The sequence below is a fragment of the Aegilops tauschii genome, chromosome 1 (genome assembly GCF_002575655.3).
Source record: "Aegilops tauschii subsp. strangulata cultivar AL8/78 chromosome 1, Aet v6.0, whole genome shotgun sequence".
Taxonomy (NCBI): domain Eukaryota; kingdom Viridiplantae; phylum Streptophyta; class Magnoliopsida; order Poales; family Poaceae; genus Aegilops; species Aegilops tauschii.
This window is the reverse complement of record NC_053035.3, coordinates 382970515-382986426: the sequence shown is the minus strand read 5'-3', so window position 1 is coordinate 382986426 and position 15912 is coordinate 382970515. Positions and strand designations below refer to the sequence as shown.

Genomic DNA, 15912 nt, shown 5'->3' with positions numbered 1-15912 from the left:
GAACGGATATGATTTAGAGGAATGATTTAGAGGAAAACTCTTCTTCGGTCTTCAAATGCAGAGAATGACGATGAGAAACACCACCATGAATTGTTGAGATACTCCGGGATGAAAATTAGAAAGGTTGAACCAAAAATGAAAAGAATTTGGAAGATCTTGGAGAAAGACATTTGACTGATGATGACTCGTTCTTACGTCAAACTTTGAAATGAATTTGAGAATAACTCCAGAAAAATTAGAAGAGTCAGGTAAGATCCTGGAAAAAGACCTGTGGGTTAGGGCCCACTCAAAAGAAACACCGTTGAAAAAAAAATTACTTGAAAAAGGAGATTGCACCGGTTGAATTAAATGGCTCAAAAGAGATAACAACCTCGAAATAGCTTGAACGGATTGATAATGGAGACACAAATCTTCTGAGATATCTTCGGCACTCCAGAACAAATGAATGGCGAGAAGTGGATGATTAAGAGGTACACCGGCATGAGAATGCATTTGAAACAAGGAAAGGAATGTGACCAACATTGAAGGCTTGAATTTAGTCCACCGGAGAAGAAAAAGAACGAAGAATAATAAACTTGAAGCTCCGTTAGTATCTTCATGGGAAATCACCGGATAAGAACATTGAAAGAAAAGAATAAAGAGACTTCGCATCAATAAAAAGGAAACTTGATTAAGAAATCTAAGTCCTTGAAGAAAAAAGGGCGGGAAAACAAATGCAACTTGGGGCTGATGGAATGGATACCGTTGAGAAAACTTAGAATTGATCTTGCGAATATTGAAAATGATTGGATCCACTTGAAGAGAAGCACACCGGTTGAAAAGAATTAATATGACAACCTCGATGATCGAAAGGATTAGCAACCACATAGAAATATGAGAACACCGCTTAGAATATGGTATGGAATCAACACTTGACTTCGAAGCAACTCCAATACCACAACTTAAAACAAAACAAAGGATTGGCTTGCAGAATAAGCCGGAGCAAACATATGATAGAGATTTCGTCCGAAGTTTTCGTGGTGGGGCCCACACGGGCTCGATCGTACAGCACCATCATGTACAAGGCAGTGCACATGACATACGAAGCGTCCCCAAGTCGGCATAACCAAGGACTCTTTAAGACACTACGAGACCACTGTAAAACCTACCGTGGAAAGGCGGACCACTAGACGTCGAACCCCAATCTCATATCATGCATCTGTCGGAAAGATATCCTAGGAGCTACTTGAATTCCCACTTATAAACTCCCGAAACTTTCTGGTTATGCAATCTGGTGTTGGGGATACAGGGGACACAAAATATATCACCCAAACTAACAATCCCTAGATCCAGCTGTATCCATCCGTCAACACATAACCAAGAAACCTTCGGAAATCGTTTACCTCAACCTTCGAAAAGCATCCGTTATACGAGTTATGGCAATACTCCCGAACTCCTGCCCCAGTACTAGGTGGCGTCGAGGTGATCTCACCAACAACTGCATAAAAGAGATTTTGATGTCGGCGAAACTCAGGTATTCCAGAACTGCAACGATAAAATTGTGACGACAACACCTCGGAGCTCAACTCCCCGGGACACTGCCACAACCCCTAAATGTCAGGAGGCACCAAGAACAATGTTCTCGTCACAAAACCATCGGAATGATTCGAAGATACCCGCGTGATCCTAAAAAAATTTAGTGAAATTTGAGGAGAGAAAAGTCAAAACTTCTACGTCAGGAGACCTCACCAGAGCGACGAAGGGACTGAGGAGTAAAAAGAATCCTACTCTCCAATATATATAATCCTAAGACTCGAAACATTTTTGTTCTAGACTCAACAACGCCAGCGATTCGATCAAGCAGGGGCTCCTAAGTCGGGGATGGCTCTGATTACCAACTTGTAACACCCACGATGCAGAGGGGTGCGGTCAACGGAAGCGGGCGCTCGGGTCTTGGCGATTGGCGCGGTCAACGCGGCAGCGGCGGCGCGCTCGTCCTCCTGCTCGAAGCAGAGGATGCAGGGGCGACGGCCGCAGCCGGACTTGGCGACGGCGGTGGACTTGGCGCGCTCTCCGGCGAGGGTGGACGAAGGGGCCGGATCCAGGCGGCGAAGGAGGAACGGCGATGGCTCCACGCTCGAGGCAGGACTTGGCGCTGGAGGAAGGAGGTCCGGCGGGGGCGCGGGTCTCCAGGGCGTCGGATCCGGCCGGCGTCGAGGAGCTCCGGGGGCTGGACTCATTCTGTGGGCAAACAAAGAGGGAGGGGAGTCGGGTAAGAGAGAGATGAGAGAGCCAGAGGAAGGAGGAGACGAAGGAGAGGTGCAGCGGCCTGCTGGTGCTCGATGGCGAAGGGACGAAGCAGCTTCGGCGGTGGCGCTCGCCGGCGGAGGGAGCTCCGGTGGTGTTGCGGCTTTCCGCGCGCGAAGGACGAGCGAGGACGGAGGGGAACGAAGCAGGAACTCGAGCTCCTGGCTGACGAGGGGAGCGAGGAGGTGGCGCACGAGGTCAGGCTCCAGGCGGTGCTCGGGCGCCGCGGGAGGCGAGAAAGGGAGTGGAGCGATGGGTTCCTGAAGCTGCTGATGCGGCTTGGTGCGGTGGTGGATCGGGTAGGCGTGCCGATCGAGGAAGGTGGGTGGCGGCGCTGGGTTGGCTCGGGAAGGAATGAGGGGATCCCAAGGCAGAGGGGTCTGGAGGAGTGGCGGCGGCGCGATGGGATCAACGGGACAAGGGGGCTAGATTTTAGGGATTGGTCTAGGGTTGGACTATTTATATAGGTAGGGGATTAGGTAGGGGTTAATCCGGTCCGTCCGATTATAATCGGGCGGTCGTAAATAAATAGATTAGGTAGCCCGAATAATAAAACGGAGATGTTTTAGGGATGTTAGGGGATGATCCGGACCCATCGATAACAACAACCCGGGTCGGGTTCGGGACAATTTTCGGACGCGCGCGAGGAGGGGTTTTGTGCATTGTGCAGAGAGGCTCAAACGGTCGGACAACAAAAAAACGGTTGGTCTCGAAAGGGATAACGAAGGCAACAGGGAGAAGCGGGAACTACGAACGGATGCAAGTTTTTTGAAAACATGCGGATGCAAAGCGATGATGAATGCAACAAACAAATAAAACACACGACGAACTCGAAAAAAACATGGAAGTTTTCTGGAGCGTCGGTCTCGGGGCGTTACATTCTTGTGATCCTATTGATGTAGAGGTCATGTCTCTTGATGCTAATATATTGTTTTTGTCAAAAAAGTTGACTATAAGCATCTTTGATGCAGAGATAGGTGTAATGGGAAAAACGTTGATGTACGGTCCTGTGCAAAACTCGCTAATCCATGATTAAAAATCATGTCCCCTTTCACGATTTGGAATGGCAAATATCTAACCTTCCTCTGTAGAACGGAAAATTGGCCTTATTGGTTGATGATTTGGACGAGAGCACCTCATTGACCATTGTACCGCCAAGGAAAACTATTTCTCCATAAGAATTTGTCAAGGCATTAGTTCTACACGAAAAGTAAGCGAGTATGGTTGAGTTCGAATAATCAGTTGTCACTTCAAATCTTGAAGTCTGCCACCTACCCGTTTTCTCACTAACCATTGCAATCAAGTAGGAGCACTTACGATGTTTTTTTGTTTTGTTTGCAAGGTCCCACGGTCAGCTTGGATGACGGATTGTCTCTTTCATTGGCCCCACACGCTTCACTTGTCTAAAGAACATCCCGATTAGATAGAATATTCATGAAAAAGTATTATGGATCATTGAAGAGGTCAAGAAACAAGTTACTATGTTTCTATGGAAATACAAGCATATACAAATAGAAATACGAAATGTCTATGCAGTTGGTATACAAGTAGAATCTACTTTTGTTAGTTCCAAAAAAAAGGAATATACTTTTGTTGGTTCTTCCTTCTCTACAAATTCACAAGATCTGCATGAATCTCTATGCAAAATTGAGTGGCTCACAAATCTACTCTGAGTATTAAAAATAGTCACTAGCTTTAGCAAAACCGTCGAATCATCAAAGCTCTCTCCTGTTTGTTCGAATTAAGGAGCACCCGCTCCCAATTTTATTCATCATAAAACTGATAATACATCAGGAGTGAGGTGACCCAAAGGATCGACCAAATTCAAGTTATAACAGGGCCTGATAAGTTCAGAGGCCAAGAAACAAAAACTAAAACCTCACCAAAGCTCACCCTTACCATCCACAAAGTTCACTAGAGTGACTTTCAATAATTTGTTAAATAAAACAATGACTTTCTATAGAAATAAATACTTCCTCCGTCCCAAAATAGGTGTCTCAACTTTAATACTTTGTACTAAAGTTAGTACAAAACTGAAACACTTATTTTGAAACTAATGGAGTACAAAGCTGTACTAGAAACCAAATGGCAATAGAAAGCTACCTGAAATACTTGCACTAACTTGTACTCTCCTCTCTTTTTTTGGAAAATGAGAATAGCCCTTGGCCTCTGCATCCGCAGATGACTTCTACTACTATGAGTGCTCTCATATTAGTAGGGAAGTTCAATATCCAAGTGCACGGTAGGTTCATGTTAGAGAGAGCATTAGGTGATATAGAAGCTCTGGTGCTCCTATAATATGGGCCCAGATTTAAGAGCATTTACAGCAACACATAGCAAATCCAGGCCCTCAAACGTCAACGAACGCGCCCGAGCACATCCGCGGGCACACATCATATTTTTCGCTTTCACACCCATGTTACTCATATCCGAAATCTCAAAACCATGCAACACTACGTAAACACATGATCAACACACAGTTCATCGGATCAACATTTCATCATCGAACAAAAGGAGCACAGTTCATCGGAGTTCAACGGCGAACAATGCAAATCCATACTACAAAGTACTTAAAACATAGATAACATATAAACAGAACGGAGAAGGGCCGAGGAAATCACCATTTCCTCGCCGACCCTTCCCCTTCCGGTCGTCGGCGCGGCTGTGCCCCTCCTCCATGTAGGCGTCGGCGTGCGGAGGTGCGACGTCGTCAGAGCTGGAGGTGGAGCCGTCCGTCAGATCAGAGTCGGAGTTGCACCTTTTGCTCGACAGCCTGCGGAGCAGGCGGTCTTGCTCCTTCGCATGGCGGGCCTTCTTCTTCTTCGCCGCTGCGTCCTTGTTTGCCTCACGCTCCGACAAGTTGATGGCGAGTCGGAGCGCCTTGGCATTCTTGCGGTGAAGGCACCGCGCATCCGTCTCCGCTGTCGTGAGAGGGCGGCGGAGGACTGACGCGAGGAGCGCAGCCTCGAGATTGACTAGCGCGCTCACGCGGACAGCGCCTTCCCTGCCGCTGCCCTATCCCTCGACCGCTACCGCTCGCGCCAGGCTGCACGTGCCTCGAACTCGGGTGTCCTCATGCGCTCCAGCCCCGACGCGGGCATGAGGACCCAGCGGTGGCCGGGTACCACTTCCGGACCAGAGTGTGGTGGTGGTGGGCGGCATACCTGAAGGAGCAGAGCGGAGCACCCGGAGCTGTGCGCCAGGCGGGAAGGGCTGCCGACGTCGCCGATGCTGCGTCGATGGGCGCCGGGCGCTGACGAAGTAGATCCGCCGCTGCCAGATTCGCCTTGGTCGAGCAGCGAACACTACAACGCGATGCGAAGGGCAACCTCCTCCATATCATCGGGCTCTACCCACGCAACAGGCTCGCCTAGTCGTGATTGGAGCCGGATTCCCCACCGGAGGCAACGCTGCTTCGGTCGTCGGCCATCGAATGGGTTCGAAGGTGATCGAATGTGGAGTGGACAGAGAGGGGAGTGAAGTGGAGTTCGGATTGACCGGTGTCTAGCGTTTTCCAGATGGGGATATTTGTGGGGCACGGGTGGGCCAGGCTGGGCCAAGCCTACGTGGCGGACGCGCCCGGGGCACCTCATATTCGCCCCATATTTAGCTAGATATGAGGGGCCATGGACGGCCCGAGCGTTTGAGGACGGTTTAAGACGCCCGCCTAGGTCGGTTTTTCACGACCGATCAGTGACCGGACTGTCCGCCCGGGCGTTTGGGTGCGGTTTGGGGTGCCCGACTGTAGATAACCTTAGGGTCACAGCCTAGCTCCAAGACTTGCGCGTAAATTTGAGATTCAAGCAGGGCTTTTTCGCAAAGTTGCGTGAGCCCTGCCCTCATATCCAACAACTCGTGAGAGCCCATATCACGCGAGCACCAAAGCTCCGGTATCACCTGATACTCTCTCGTTCATGTTAATTACAAATGCACAACTAACCACCCCATGCATATTTTGCCAACGAGCGTGGATGAACAAAACAGCAACTTGTCTCATCACCCAACCAATAAGGCAATAATCCTACCGTGAAAGCATCCTCAAACCGGCGTCGATCTGCATGTCGCCATGTCATCACTGTTGCCGTGCCACGCCCACGCGTAGTCACGTCATATGGAAGATGGCGACCGGTGCAGGCTGCCAGGTTAGTTAAATCCAGAACTGAATCAGCACCAATTAACTACAAGACTCTTATAATTATGAAAATGGGAATTCGAACACGGATGAGACTGACCGAGTCCTCTCTCCCCACCACACACAACAAACTCCCCACTCTCGCTAAGTTTTTCCACCACAACATGAGAAAATTCTCCACGATTGAGCACCGCGACGCCTCCCTCGCGCCCTGCTATATAACCTCCCGCACCACGGACGTACACCATACAGGCGTTCCCACTCCATTCGAGCTCAGCCATCAAGATCAGTTGCGCAACGCGAAGGGAGATCAAACCAATCGGACGTGCGCCATGGGCGAGCTGCCTCCCGGGTACCGCTTCTACCCTACCGAGGAGGAGCTGGTGCGTTTCTACCTCCGGCACAAGCTCGACGGCAGCCGCCGCGCCGACATCGAGCGCGTCATCCCCGTCGTCGACGTCTGCTCCCTCGACCCATGGCAGCTCCCAGGCACGTATACATGTCGATCATTCCAATGCTGCCATGGAATGCATTGCCATCTCATTACTAACTGACCGCGTATGTGCGTGCAGAGGTGCACCGGGGCGCCTGCGCCGGCCACGGGGAGCCGTGGTTCTACTTCTGCGCGCGGCAGGACCGGGAGGCGCGGGGCGGCCGGCCGAGCCGCACGACGCCGTCGGGGTACTGGAAGGCGGCGGGCACGCCAGGGTTGGTCTACTCCGCCGCCGGCCGCCCCGTCGGGACCAAGAAGACCATGGTGTTCTACCGCGGCCGCGCGCCGGCCGGGACCAAGACCAAGTGGAAGATGAACGAGTACAGGGCCCTCGAGGAAGACGGTTCCGATGCCGATGGCGCCGCTCCGGCACCGAACCCTGTGTTCCAGGTAATTAACTATCTAAACGCGTTTTTGTTAGATTATACTCAGTGCTCCCAGACAACAATAAAAAAATAATGCATTGTTTGTGTCTGTTCGTAGGTGCGGAGCGAGTTCAGCTTGTGCCGGCTATACACAAGTTCAGGCAACATGCGGCAGTTCGACCGCCGGCCGTGCACTGCCTTCGCCGGAGGCAGCCGCGCGTCGTCGTCCGCTGTGCCTGCATCGCCGGATGAAGATGTTGAAGTGGGAAGGTGTCAGAAGAGGAAAAGGCATGCAGCTAACGTCAACACGCCGTCTAGCAACGCTTACCACCCCGTGCAGCAGCAGCAGGAGAAGCAGGGAGGCGCCGATGAGGAGCTCGTCGACGACATGACCGACTGGGCAGAGCTTTTGGCATGGATCTAAGAGATGGATGATGCAGCAGGGTAGGCTGCTGCCTGGTGGCATTAGGGTTACTCAGATACAATGCTCTCTCACTGGTATGCCGAACTTATATGATGGCCTTTTATGGGTTGCCGGTGGTGGTAAATAAGAGAATGAACTTCTTCAGATTAAGATTGCTCCAGATTACACTAGCAGGAAGATGATAAGAAAAAGAAATATCATCTTCTCAAATGGTCTGATGTGTGTAGGCCAAAAGACTTAGCAGGTTTCGGTATTCAAAACCTTGTTGTCATGAACGAGGTCTTACTTTATAAATAGTGCTGTAAAATCTACATTTTTTTGATCTACAAGTGCCGGAAAGGGTGACTATCACCTCATCAAGTTCCACTTTCCTCCCACTTAATTCTTTCGAGAGAAACTCTTTCTCCAGAAAGGACCCATTCTTGGCAACAAAGATCTTGCCTTCGGATCTGAGGTAGAAGGTATACCCAATGGTTTCCTTAGGGTATCCTATGAAGACGAATTTCTCCGACTTGGGTTCGAACTTTTCAGGTTGAAGTTTCTTGACATAAGCATCGCATCCCCAAACTTTTAGAAACGACAGCTTAGGTTTCTTCCGAAACCATAATTCATACGGTGTCGTCTCAACGGATTTCGACGGAGCCCTATTTAAAGTGAATGCGGCAGTCTCTAAAGCATAGCCCCAAAATGAGAGCGGTAGATCGGTAAGAGACATCATAGATCGCACCATATCCAATAGAGTGCGATTACGACGTTCGGACACACCGTTTCGCTGAGGTGTTCCAGGCGGCGTGAGTTGTGAAACGATTCCACATTTCCTTAAGTGCGTACCAAATTCGTGACTTAAATATTCTCCACCACGATCTGATCGTAAGAACTTTATTTTCCTGTCACGTTGATTCTCAACCTCACTCTGAAATTCCTTGAACTTTTCAAAGGTTTCAGACTTGTGTTTCATTAGGTAGACATACCCATATTCACTTAAGTCATCAGTGAGAGTGAGAACATAACGATATCCTCCGCGAGCCTCAACACTCATTGGACCGCACACATCGGTATGTATGATTTCCAATAAGTTGGTTGCTCGCTCCATTGTTCCGGAGAACGGAGTCTTGGTCATCTTACCCATGAGGCATGGTTCGCACGTGTCAAATGATTCGTAATCAAGAGACTCCAAAAGTCCATCTGCATGGAGCTTCTTCATGCGCTTGACACCAATGTGACCAAGGCGGCAGTGCCAAGGGTATGTGGGACTATCGTTATCAACTTTACATCTTTTGGTATTCACACGATGAATATGTGTAACATCACGTTCGAGATTTATCAAAAATAAACCATTGACCAGCGGGGCATGACCATAAAACATATCTCTCATATAAATAGAACAACCATTATTCTCGGATTTAAATGAGTAGCCATCTCGAATTAAACGAGATCCAGATACAATGTTCATGCTCAAAGCTGGCACTAAATAACAATTATTGAGGTTTAAAACTAATCCCGTGGGTAAATGCAGAGGCAGCGTGCCGACGGCGATCACATCGACCTTGGAACCATTCCCGACGCGCATCGTCACCTCGTCCTTTGCCAGTCTCCGTTTATTCCGCAGTTCCTGTTTTGAGTTACAAATATGAGCAACCGCACCGGTATCAAATACCCAGGAGCTACTACGAGTACTGGTAAGGTACACATCAATTACATGTATATCACATATACCTTTGGTGTTGCCGGCCTTCTTGTCCGCTAAGTATTTGGGGCAGTTCCGCTTCCAGTGACCACTTCCCTTGCAATAAAAGCACTCAGTATCAGGCTTGGGCCATTCCTTGACTTCTTCCCGGCAACTGGCTTACCGGGCGCGGCAACTCCCTTGCCGTCCTTCTTGAAGTTCTTCTTACCCTTGTCTTTCTTGAACTTAGTGGTTTTATTCACCATCAACACTTGATGTTCCTTTCTGATCTCCACCTCCGCTGATTTCATCATTGAATATACCTCGGGAATGGTCTTTTACATCCCCTGCATATTGAAGTTCATCACAAAGCTCTTGTAGCTTGGTGGAAGCGACTGAAGATTCTGTCAATGACCGCGTCATCCGGGAGATTAACTCCCAGCTGAGACAAGCGGTTGTGCAACCCAGACATTCTGAGTATGTGCTCACTAACAGAACTATTCTCCTCCATTTTACAGCTGAAGAACTTGTCGGAGACTTCATATCTCTCGACCCGGGCATGAGCTTGGAAAACCATTTTCAGCTCTTCGAACATCTCATATGCTCCATGCTTCTCAAAACGCTTTTGGAGCCCCGGTTCTAAGCTGTAAAGCATGCCGCACTGAACGAGGGAGTAATCATCAGCACGTGATTGCCAAGCGTTCATAACGTCTTGGTTCTCTGGGATGGGTGCTTCACCTAGCGGTGCTTCTAAGACATAATCTTTCTTGGCAGCTATGAGGATGATCCTCAGGTTCCGGACCCAGTCCGTATAGTTACTGCCATCATCTTTCAGCTTGGTTTTCTCTAGAAATGCGTTGAAGTTGAGGACAACGTGGGCCATTTGATCTACAAGACATATTGTAAAGATTTTAGACTAAGTTCATGATAATTAAGTTCATATAATCAAATTATTCAATGAACTCCCACTCAGATAGACATCCCTCTAGTCATCTAAGTGAAACATGATCCGAGTTAACTAGGCCGTGTCCGATCATCACGTGAGACGGACTAGTCAAGATCGGTGAACATCTTCATGTTGATCGTATCTTCTATACGACTCATGCTCGACCTTTCGGTCCTCCGTGTTCTGAGGCCATGTCTGTACATGCTAGGCTCGTCAAGTCAACCTAAGTGTATTGCGTGTGTTCCGAGGCCATGTCTGTACATGCTAGGCTCGTCAACACCCGTTGTATGCGAACGTTAGAATCTATCACACCTTATCATCACGTGGTGCTTCGAAACAACGAACCTTCGCAACGGTGCACAGTTAGGGGGAACACTTTCTTGAAATTATTATAAGGGATCATCTTACTTACTACCGTCGTTCTAAGCAAATAAGATGCAAAACATGATAAACATCACATGCAATCAAATAGTGACATGATATGGCCAAAATCATTTTGCTCCTTTGATCTCCATCTTCGGGGCACCATGATCATCTTCGTCACCGGCATGACACCATGATCTCCATCATTGTGTCTTCATGAAGTTGTCACGCCAACGATTACTTCTACTTCTATGGCTAACGCGTTTAGCAATAAAGTAAAGTAATTTACATGGCGTTATTCAATGACACGCAGGTCATACAAAAAATAAAGACAACTCCTATGGCTCCTGCCGGTTGTCATACTCATCGACATGCAAGTCGTGATTCCTATTACAAGAATATGATCAATCTCATACATCACATATATCATTCATCACATCTTCTGGCCATATCACATCACATAGCACATGCTGCAAAAACAAGTTAGACGTCCTCTAATTGTTGTTGCAAGTTTTTACGTGGCTTGTATAGGTTTCTAGCAAGAACGTTTCTTACCTACGTAAAACCACAACGTGATATGCCAATTTCTATTTACCCTTCATAAGGACCCTTTTCATCGAATCCGTTCCGACTAAAGTGGGAGAGACAGACACCCGCTAGCCACCTTATACAACTAGTGCATGTCAGTCGGTGGAACCTGTCTCACGTAAGCGTACGTGTAAGGTCGGTCCGGGCCGCTTCATCCCACAATACCGCCGAAACAAGATAAGACTAGTAGCGGCAAGAAGAATTGGCAACATCTACGCCCACAACTGCTTTGTGTTCTACTCGTGCATAGTAACTACGCATAGGCCTGGCTCATGATGCCACTGTTGGGGATCGTAGAAGAATTTTTAAAAAATTTCCTACGCATCACTAGATCCATGCAAAGAAAACGAAAGCGCCTAGATGATCCACATTGTCCCAACTGTAGCCAAAATGCTAAAGAAACTCTTACACGTCTGCTCTGGGACTGCAATTTTGCTCAAAATTGCTGGAATTTCTTGCTCCCCATGAAAAGGAGCTTGACATCAAGAAGGCCTTCGACTCTGTTCGCTGGGACTACCTCCTCGACCTTCTCAAACACCTTGGAGTTCCTCCGCGCTTTCTGTTGGGGATCGTAGCAGAATTTTAAAAAAAATTCCTACGCATCACTAAGATCCATCTATGGAGTATACTAGCAACGAGGGGAAAGGAGTGCATCTACATACCCTTGTAGATCGCGAGCGGAAGCGTTCCAATGAACGGGGTTGATGGAGTCGTACTCGCCGTGATCCAAATCACCGATGACCGAGTGCCGAACGGACGGCACCTCCGCATTCAACACACGTACGGAGCAGCGACGTCTCCTCCTTCTTGATCCAGCAAGGGGGAAGGAGAGGTTGATGGAGATCCAGCAGCACGACGGCGTGGTGGTGGATGTAGCGGGATCTCGGCAGGGCTTCTTCAAGCTTCTGCGAGAGGGAGAGGTGTTGCAGGGGAGGACGGAGGCGCCAAGTGCTGTGTCCTTGCTGCCCTCCCTCCCCCCCCCTTTCATATAGGGCCCCTGGGAGGGGGGCGCCGGCCAAGAACCCATCTATGGGGGGGCGGCGGCCAAGGGGGGGAAACTCCCCCCCCCCCAAGTCAAGTGCCCCCCCACCCTAGGGTTTCCAACCCTAGGCGCAGGGGGGAGGCCCATGGGGGGCGCCCCAGCCCACTAAGGGCTGGTTCCCTTCCCACTTCAGCCCATGGGGCCCTCCGGGATAGGTGGCCCCACCCGGTGGACCCCCGGGACCCTTCCGGTGGTCCCGGTACAATACCGATAACCCCCGAAACTTTCCCGGTGGCCGAAACTGGACTTCCTATATATAATTCTTCACCTCCGGACCATTCCGGAACTCCTCGTGACGTCCGGGATCTCATCCGGGACTCCGAACAACTTTCGGGTTTCCGCATACTCATATCTCTACAACCCTAGCGTCACCGAACCTTAAGTGTGTAGACCCTACGGGTTCGGGAGACATGCAGACATGACCGAGACGCCTCTCCGGTCAATAACCAACAGCGGGATCTGGATACCCATGTTGGCTCCCACATGTTCCACGATGATATCATCGAATGAACCACGACGTCGAGGATTCAATCAATCCCGTATACAATTCCCTTTGTCAATCGGTATGTTACTTGCCCGAGATTCGATCGTCGGTATCCCAATACCTTGTTCAATCTCGTTACCGGCAAGTCTCTTTACTCGTACCGTAATGCATGATCCCGTGACTAACTCCTTAGTCACATTGAGCTCATTATGATGATGCATTACCGAGTGGGCCCAGAGATACCTCTCCGTCATACGGAGTGACAAATCCCAGTCTCGATCCGTGCCAACCCAACAGGCACTTTCGGAGATACCCGTAGTGTACCTTTATAGTCACCCAGTTACGTTGTGACGTTTGGCACACCCAAAGTACTCCTACGGTATCCGGGAGTTGCACGATCTCATGGTCTAAGGAGAAGATACTTGACATTGGAAAAGCTCTAGCAAACGAACTACACGATCTTTGAGCTATGCTTAGGATTGGGTCTTGTCCATCACATCATTCTCCTAATGATGTGATCCCGTTATCAATGACATCCAATGTCCATAGTCAGGAAACCATGACTATCTGTTGATCAACGAGCTAGTCAACTAGAGGCTTACTAGGGACATGTTGTGGTCTATGTATTCACACATGCATTACGATTTCCGGATAACACAATTATAGCATGAACAATAGACAATTACCATGAACAAAGAAATATAATAATAACCATTTATTATTGCCTCCAGGGCATATTTCCAACACTTTCGTGGTTGGGTCTCGACTCTCTTGGCTTCGGCATCTTCGCGAGTCTTGCTCAACGGTATTCCGGGCAACCCAATTAAGCTTGGGAAGGGCTTGAGGCAAGGAGATCCTCTATCCCCCCTCCTTTTCGTCCTGGCGATCGATCCTCTACACCATATTCTCAAGAAGGCTACTGCCAAAGGAAAGCTGCACCCTCTTGGTGGTAACGCTATGACGATCAGGGCGTCCCTCTACGCGGATGACGCGGCTGTTTTTCTTGCTCCCATCAAAACCGAAGTCAAGTTCTTTGTGGACACGCTGGCCCACTTTGGAGAGATTACAGGCATGCATACCAACTTCTCGAAAAGCCTAGTGGCCCCAATCCGATGTGACAACTTGGATCTGAATGATATCCTCCTCTTCTTCCCGGCCAACCGATCGTCTTTCCCTATGAAATACCTGGGTCTGCCGTTGTCGATCAAAAGATTAAATAGAATCCACTTCCAACCCCTCGAGGATAAGATTGCGGCTCAACTTACGCCTTGGATGGGCAAACACGTCGCATCGCCTGGAAGGGTTGTGCTTGTCAAGTCGGTTGTAACGGCGATTGCTATATATTACTTGACGGTGCTAAACCTCCCTGTGGAGGTCATGAAAAAGATCGACTCCCTGCGGCGTGCATATCTCTGGGCTGGTTGTGACAAGATTTCTGGTGGAAAATGCAAAATCAACTGGGAGCAAGTGTGCAAATCTAAAATGCATGGCGGCCTAGGTATTCTCAACTTGGAAAAATTTGCTACTGCCCTTCGCATCCGGTGGTTGTGGGGAGCTTGGACGGATCCAAGTAAGCCTTGGGTAAACTTGGGGAACCCGTGTGATGACAAAGATAAAGACATATTTGCTGCTGCCACCAAGGTTCTGATTGGAGATGGGATAAGGGCTTCGTTTTGGGAGTCTGCTTGGCTGAATGGTATGAGACCCAAAGACATCGCGCCAAATATTTTTGTGATCTCTGCAAGAAAAAACTGCACTGTCCAGAAGGCCTTACATAATAACTCATGGGTCTCCAGAGTGGACATTGGTGGGAACCTTGATGTGAACCACATAGCCGAGTTCGTCAACCTTTGGAGTGAGCTATCACACATTCACCTCAACCCCGGCGTGGCTGATTCAATTTCCTGGAAGCTCACCAATGATGGCCAATATTCGGCGGCGACGGCATACCGTGCACAATTTCTTGGCCTTATCGACTCAGATATGCCTCTTTTGGTCTGGAAGAACTGGGCTCCTCCCAAATGCAATTTTTTTGCTTGGTTGGCCATCAACAATAGGATTTGGACGGCAGACCGGCTTCAGCGTAGGGGCCCAACTGTAACCTTTGCCCGCTATGCAAACAAACGCCAGAATCAGCAGCTCACCTTCTCTTCCAATGTCGTTACACGGTTAGAGTTTGGGGAATGATCAAAACATGGCTCGGTTTACATGATGTCCATCCTACGAATTGGGGAGGCATGGTTTCCGTCAAGGAGTGGTGGCGCAACATAACTTCCGGGAGGTCACAATCTCGAAGGGCACTTCTTTCCCTTATGCTTCTTATCTCTTGGGAAATTTGGAAAGAGCGAAATGCACGTGTGTTCCGCAGCACGGCAATTCCGGTCGGGGTGCTTGTGACTCGCGTCAAAGCAGAAATTTCGCTGTGGTGCCTTGCCGGGGCGAAATATTTGTGTAATATAATGCCGCGAGAGTGATGCTTGTAATCTGATCTTTTGGCCAAGACTCTTAAACCTTCTTCTTATTCAATGAAAATGGCAAGCCTTTTGCCTTGTTTCAAAAAAATAAATAAAAAGGAGAGGTACATCTGTCTATGAAGAAACTATGTTTTCCAATGAACAACTGCCCAAAGCTTTTGGCATGAAAATCACAATTTTAGGCTGCGAGAACATTGGCTTCAGAGAAATGGCAAGATCTTCAGAGCTTTACAATCCTGTATCCAAAACTGGAGATCAGCTCTAAAAAATGATCTCAAGCTTGTTCAATTCAAAATCAAGGAGAAGCATGCAGATTTTTGTATTCACAGTCAGGGGCGGAGCTAGAGAGAAGATGACCAGGTGTCCTAGCAATATGATCACTCATATTTGTCATCTAAAGATGAGGCGTCACACACTATATTTTGCATCAAACTTACAAAGAAAACATCCTGCACCTAGTGTCCTGTGCACCCGAGTAGCTCAACTTGGGTACGCCCTTGTTCACAGTGGATAGACAATAATCTCTATCTTATGGAGTTCATACATAGAGCAGGAAGTAGATAATTCTGTTTTACCCCTTTGGACCTTTTTTGTTCCTCTCTTTTCTCCTCACCCATGTAGCATATTCTTTACAATTATATGAAAAATA

At 48.6% G+C, this 15912-nt stretch overlaps 1 protein-coding gene across 1 annotated transcript; it reads left to right on the top strand.

Moving 5' to 3' along the window:
• Window positions 1-6685: 6685 nt before the first annotated feature.
• On the top strand, window positions 6686-8010 carry LOC109744227 (NAC domain-containing protein 90-like). Its single transcript, XM_040394735.3, has 3 exons — window positions 6686-6907; window positions 6991-7301; window positions 7395-8010. Exons 1-3 carry the CDS (start codon window positions 6751-6753, stop codon window positions 7698-7700), a joined length of 774 nt encoding a protein of 257 aa, XP_040250669.1. The 5' UTR covers window positions 6686-6750; the 3' UTR covers window positions 7701-8010.
• The last annotated feature ends 7902 nt before the right edge of the window (window positions 8011-15912 follow it).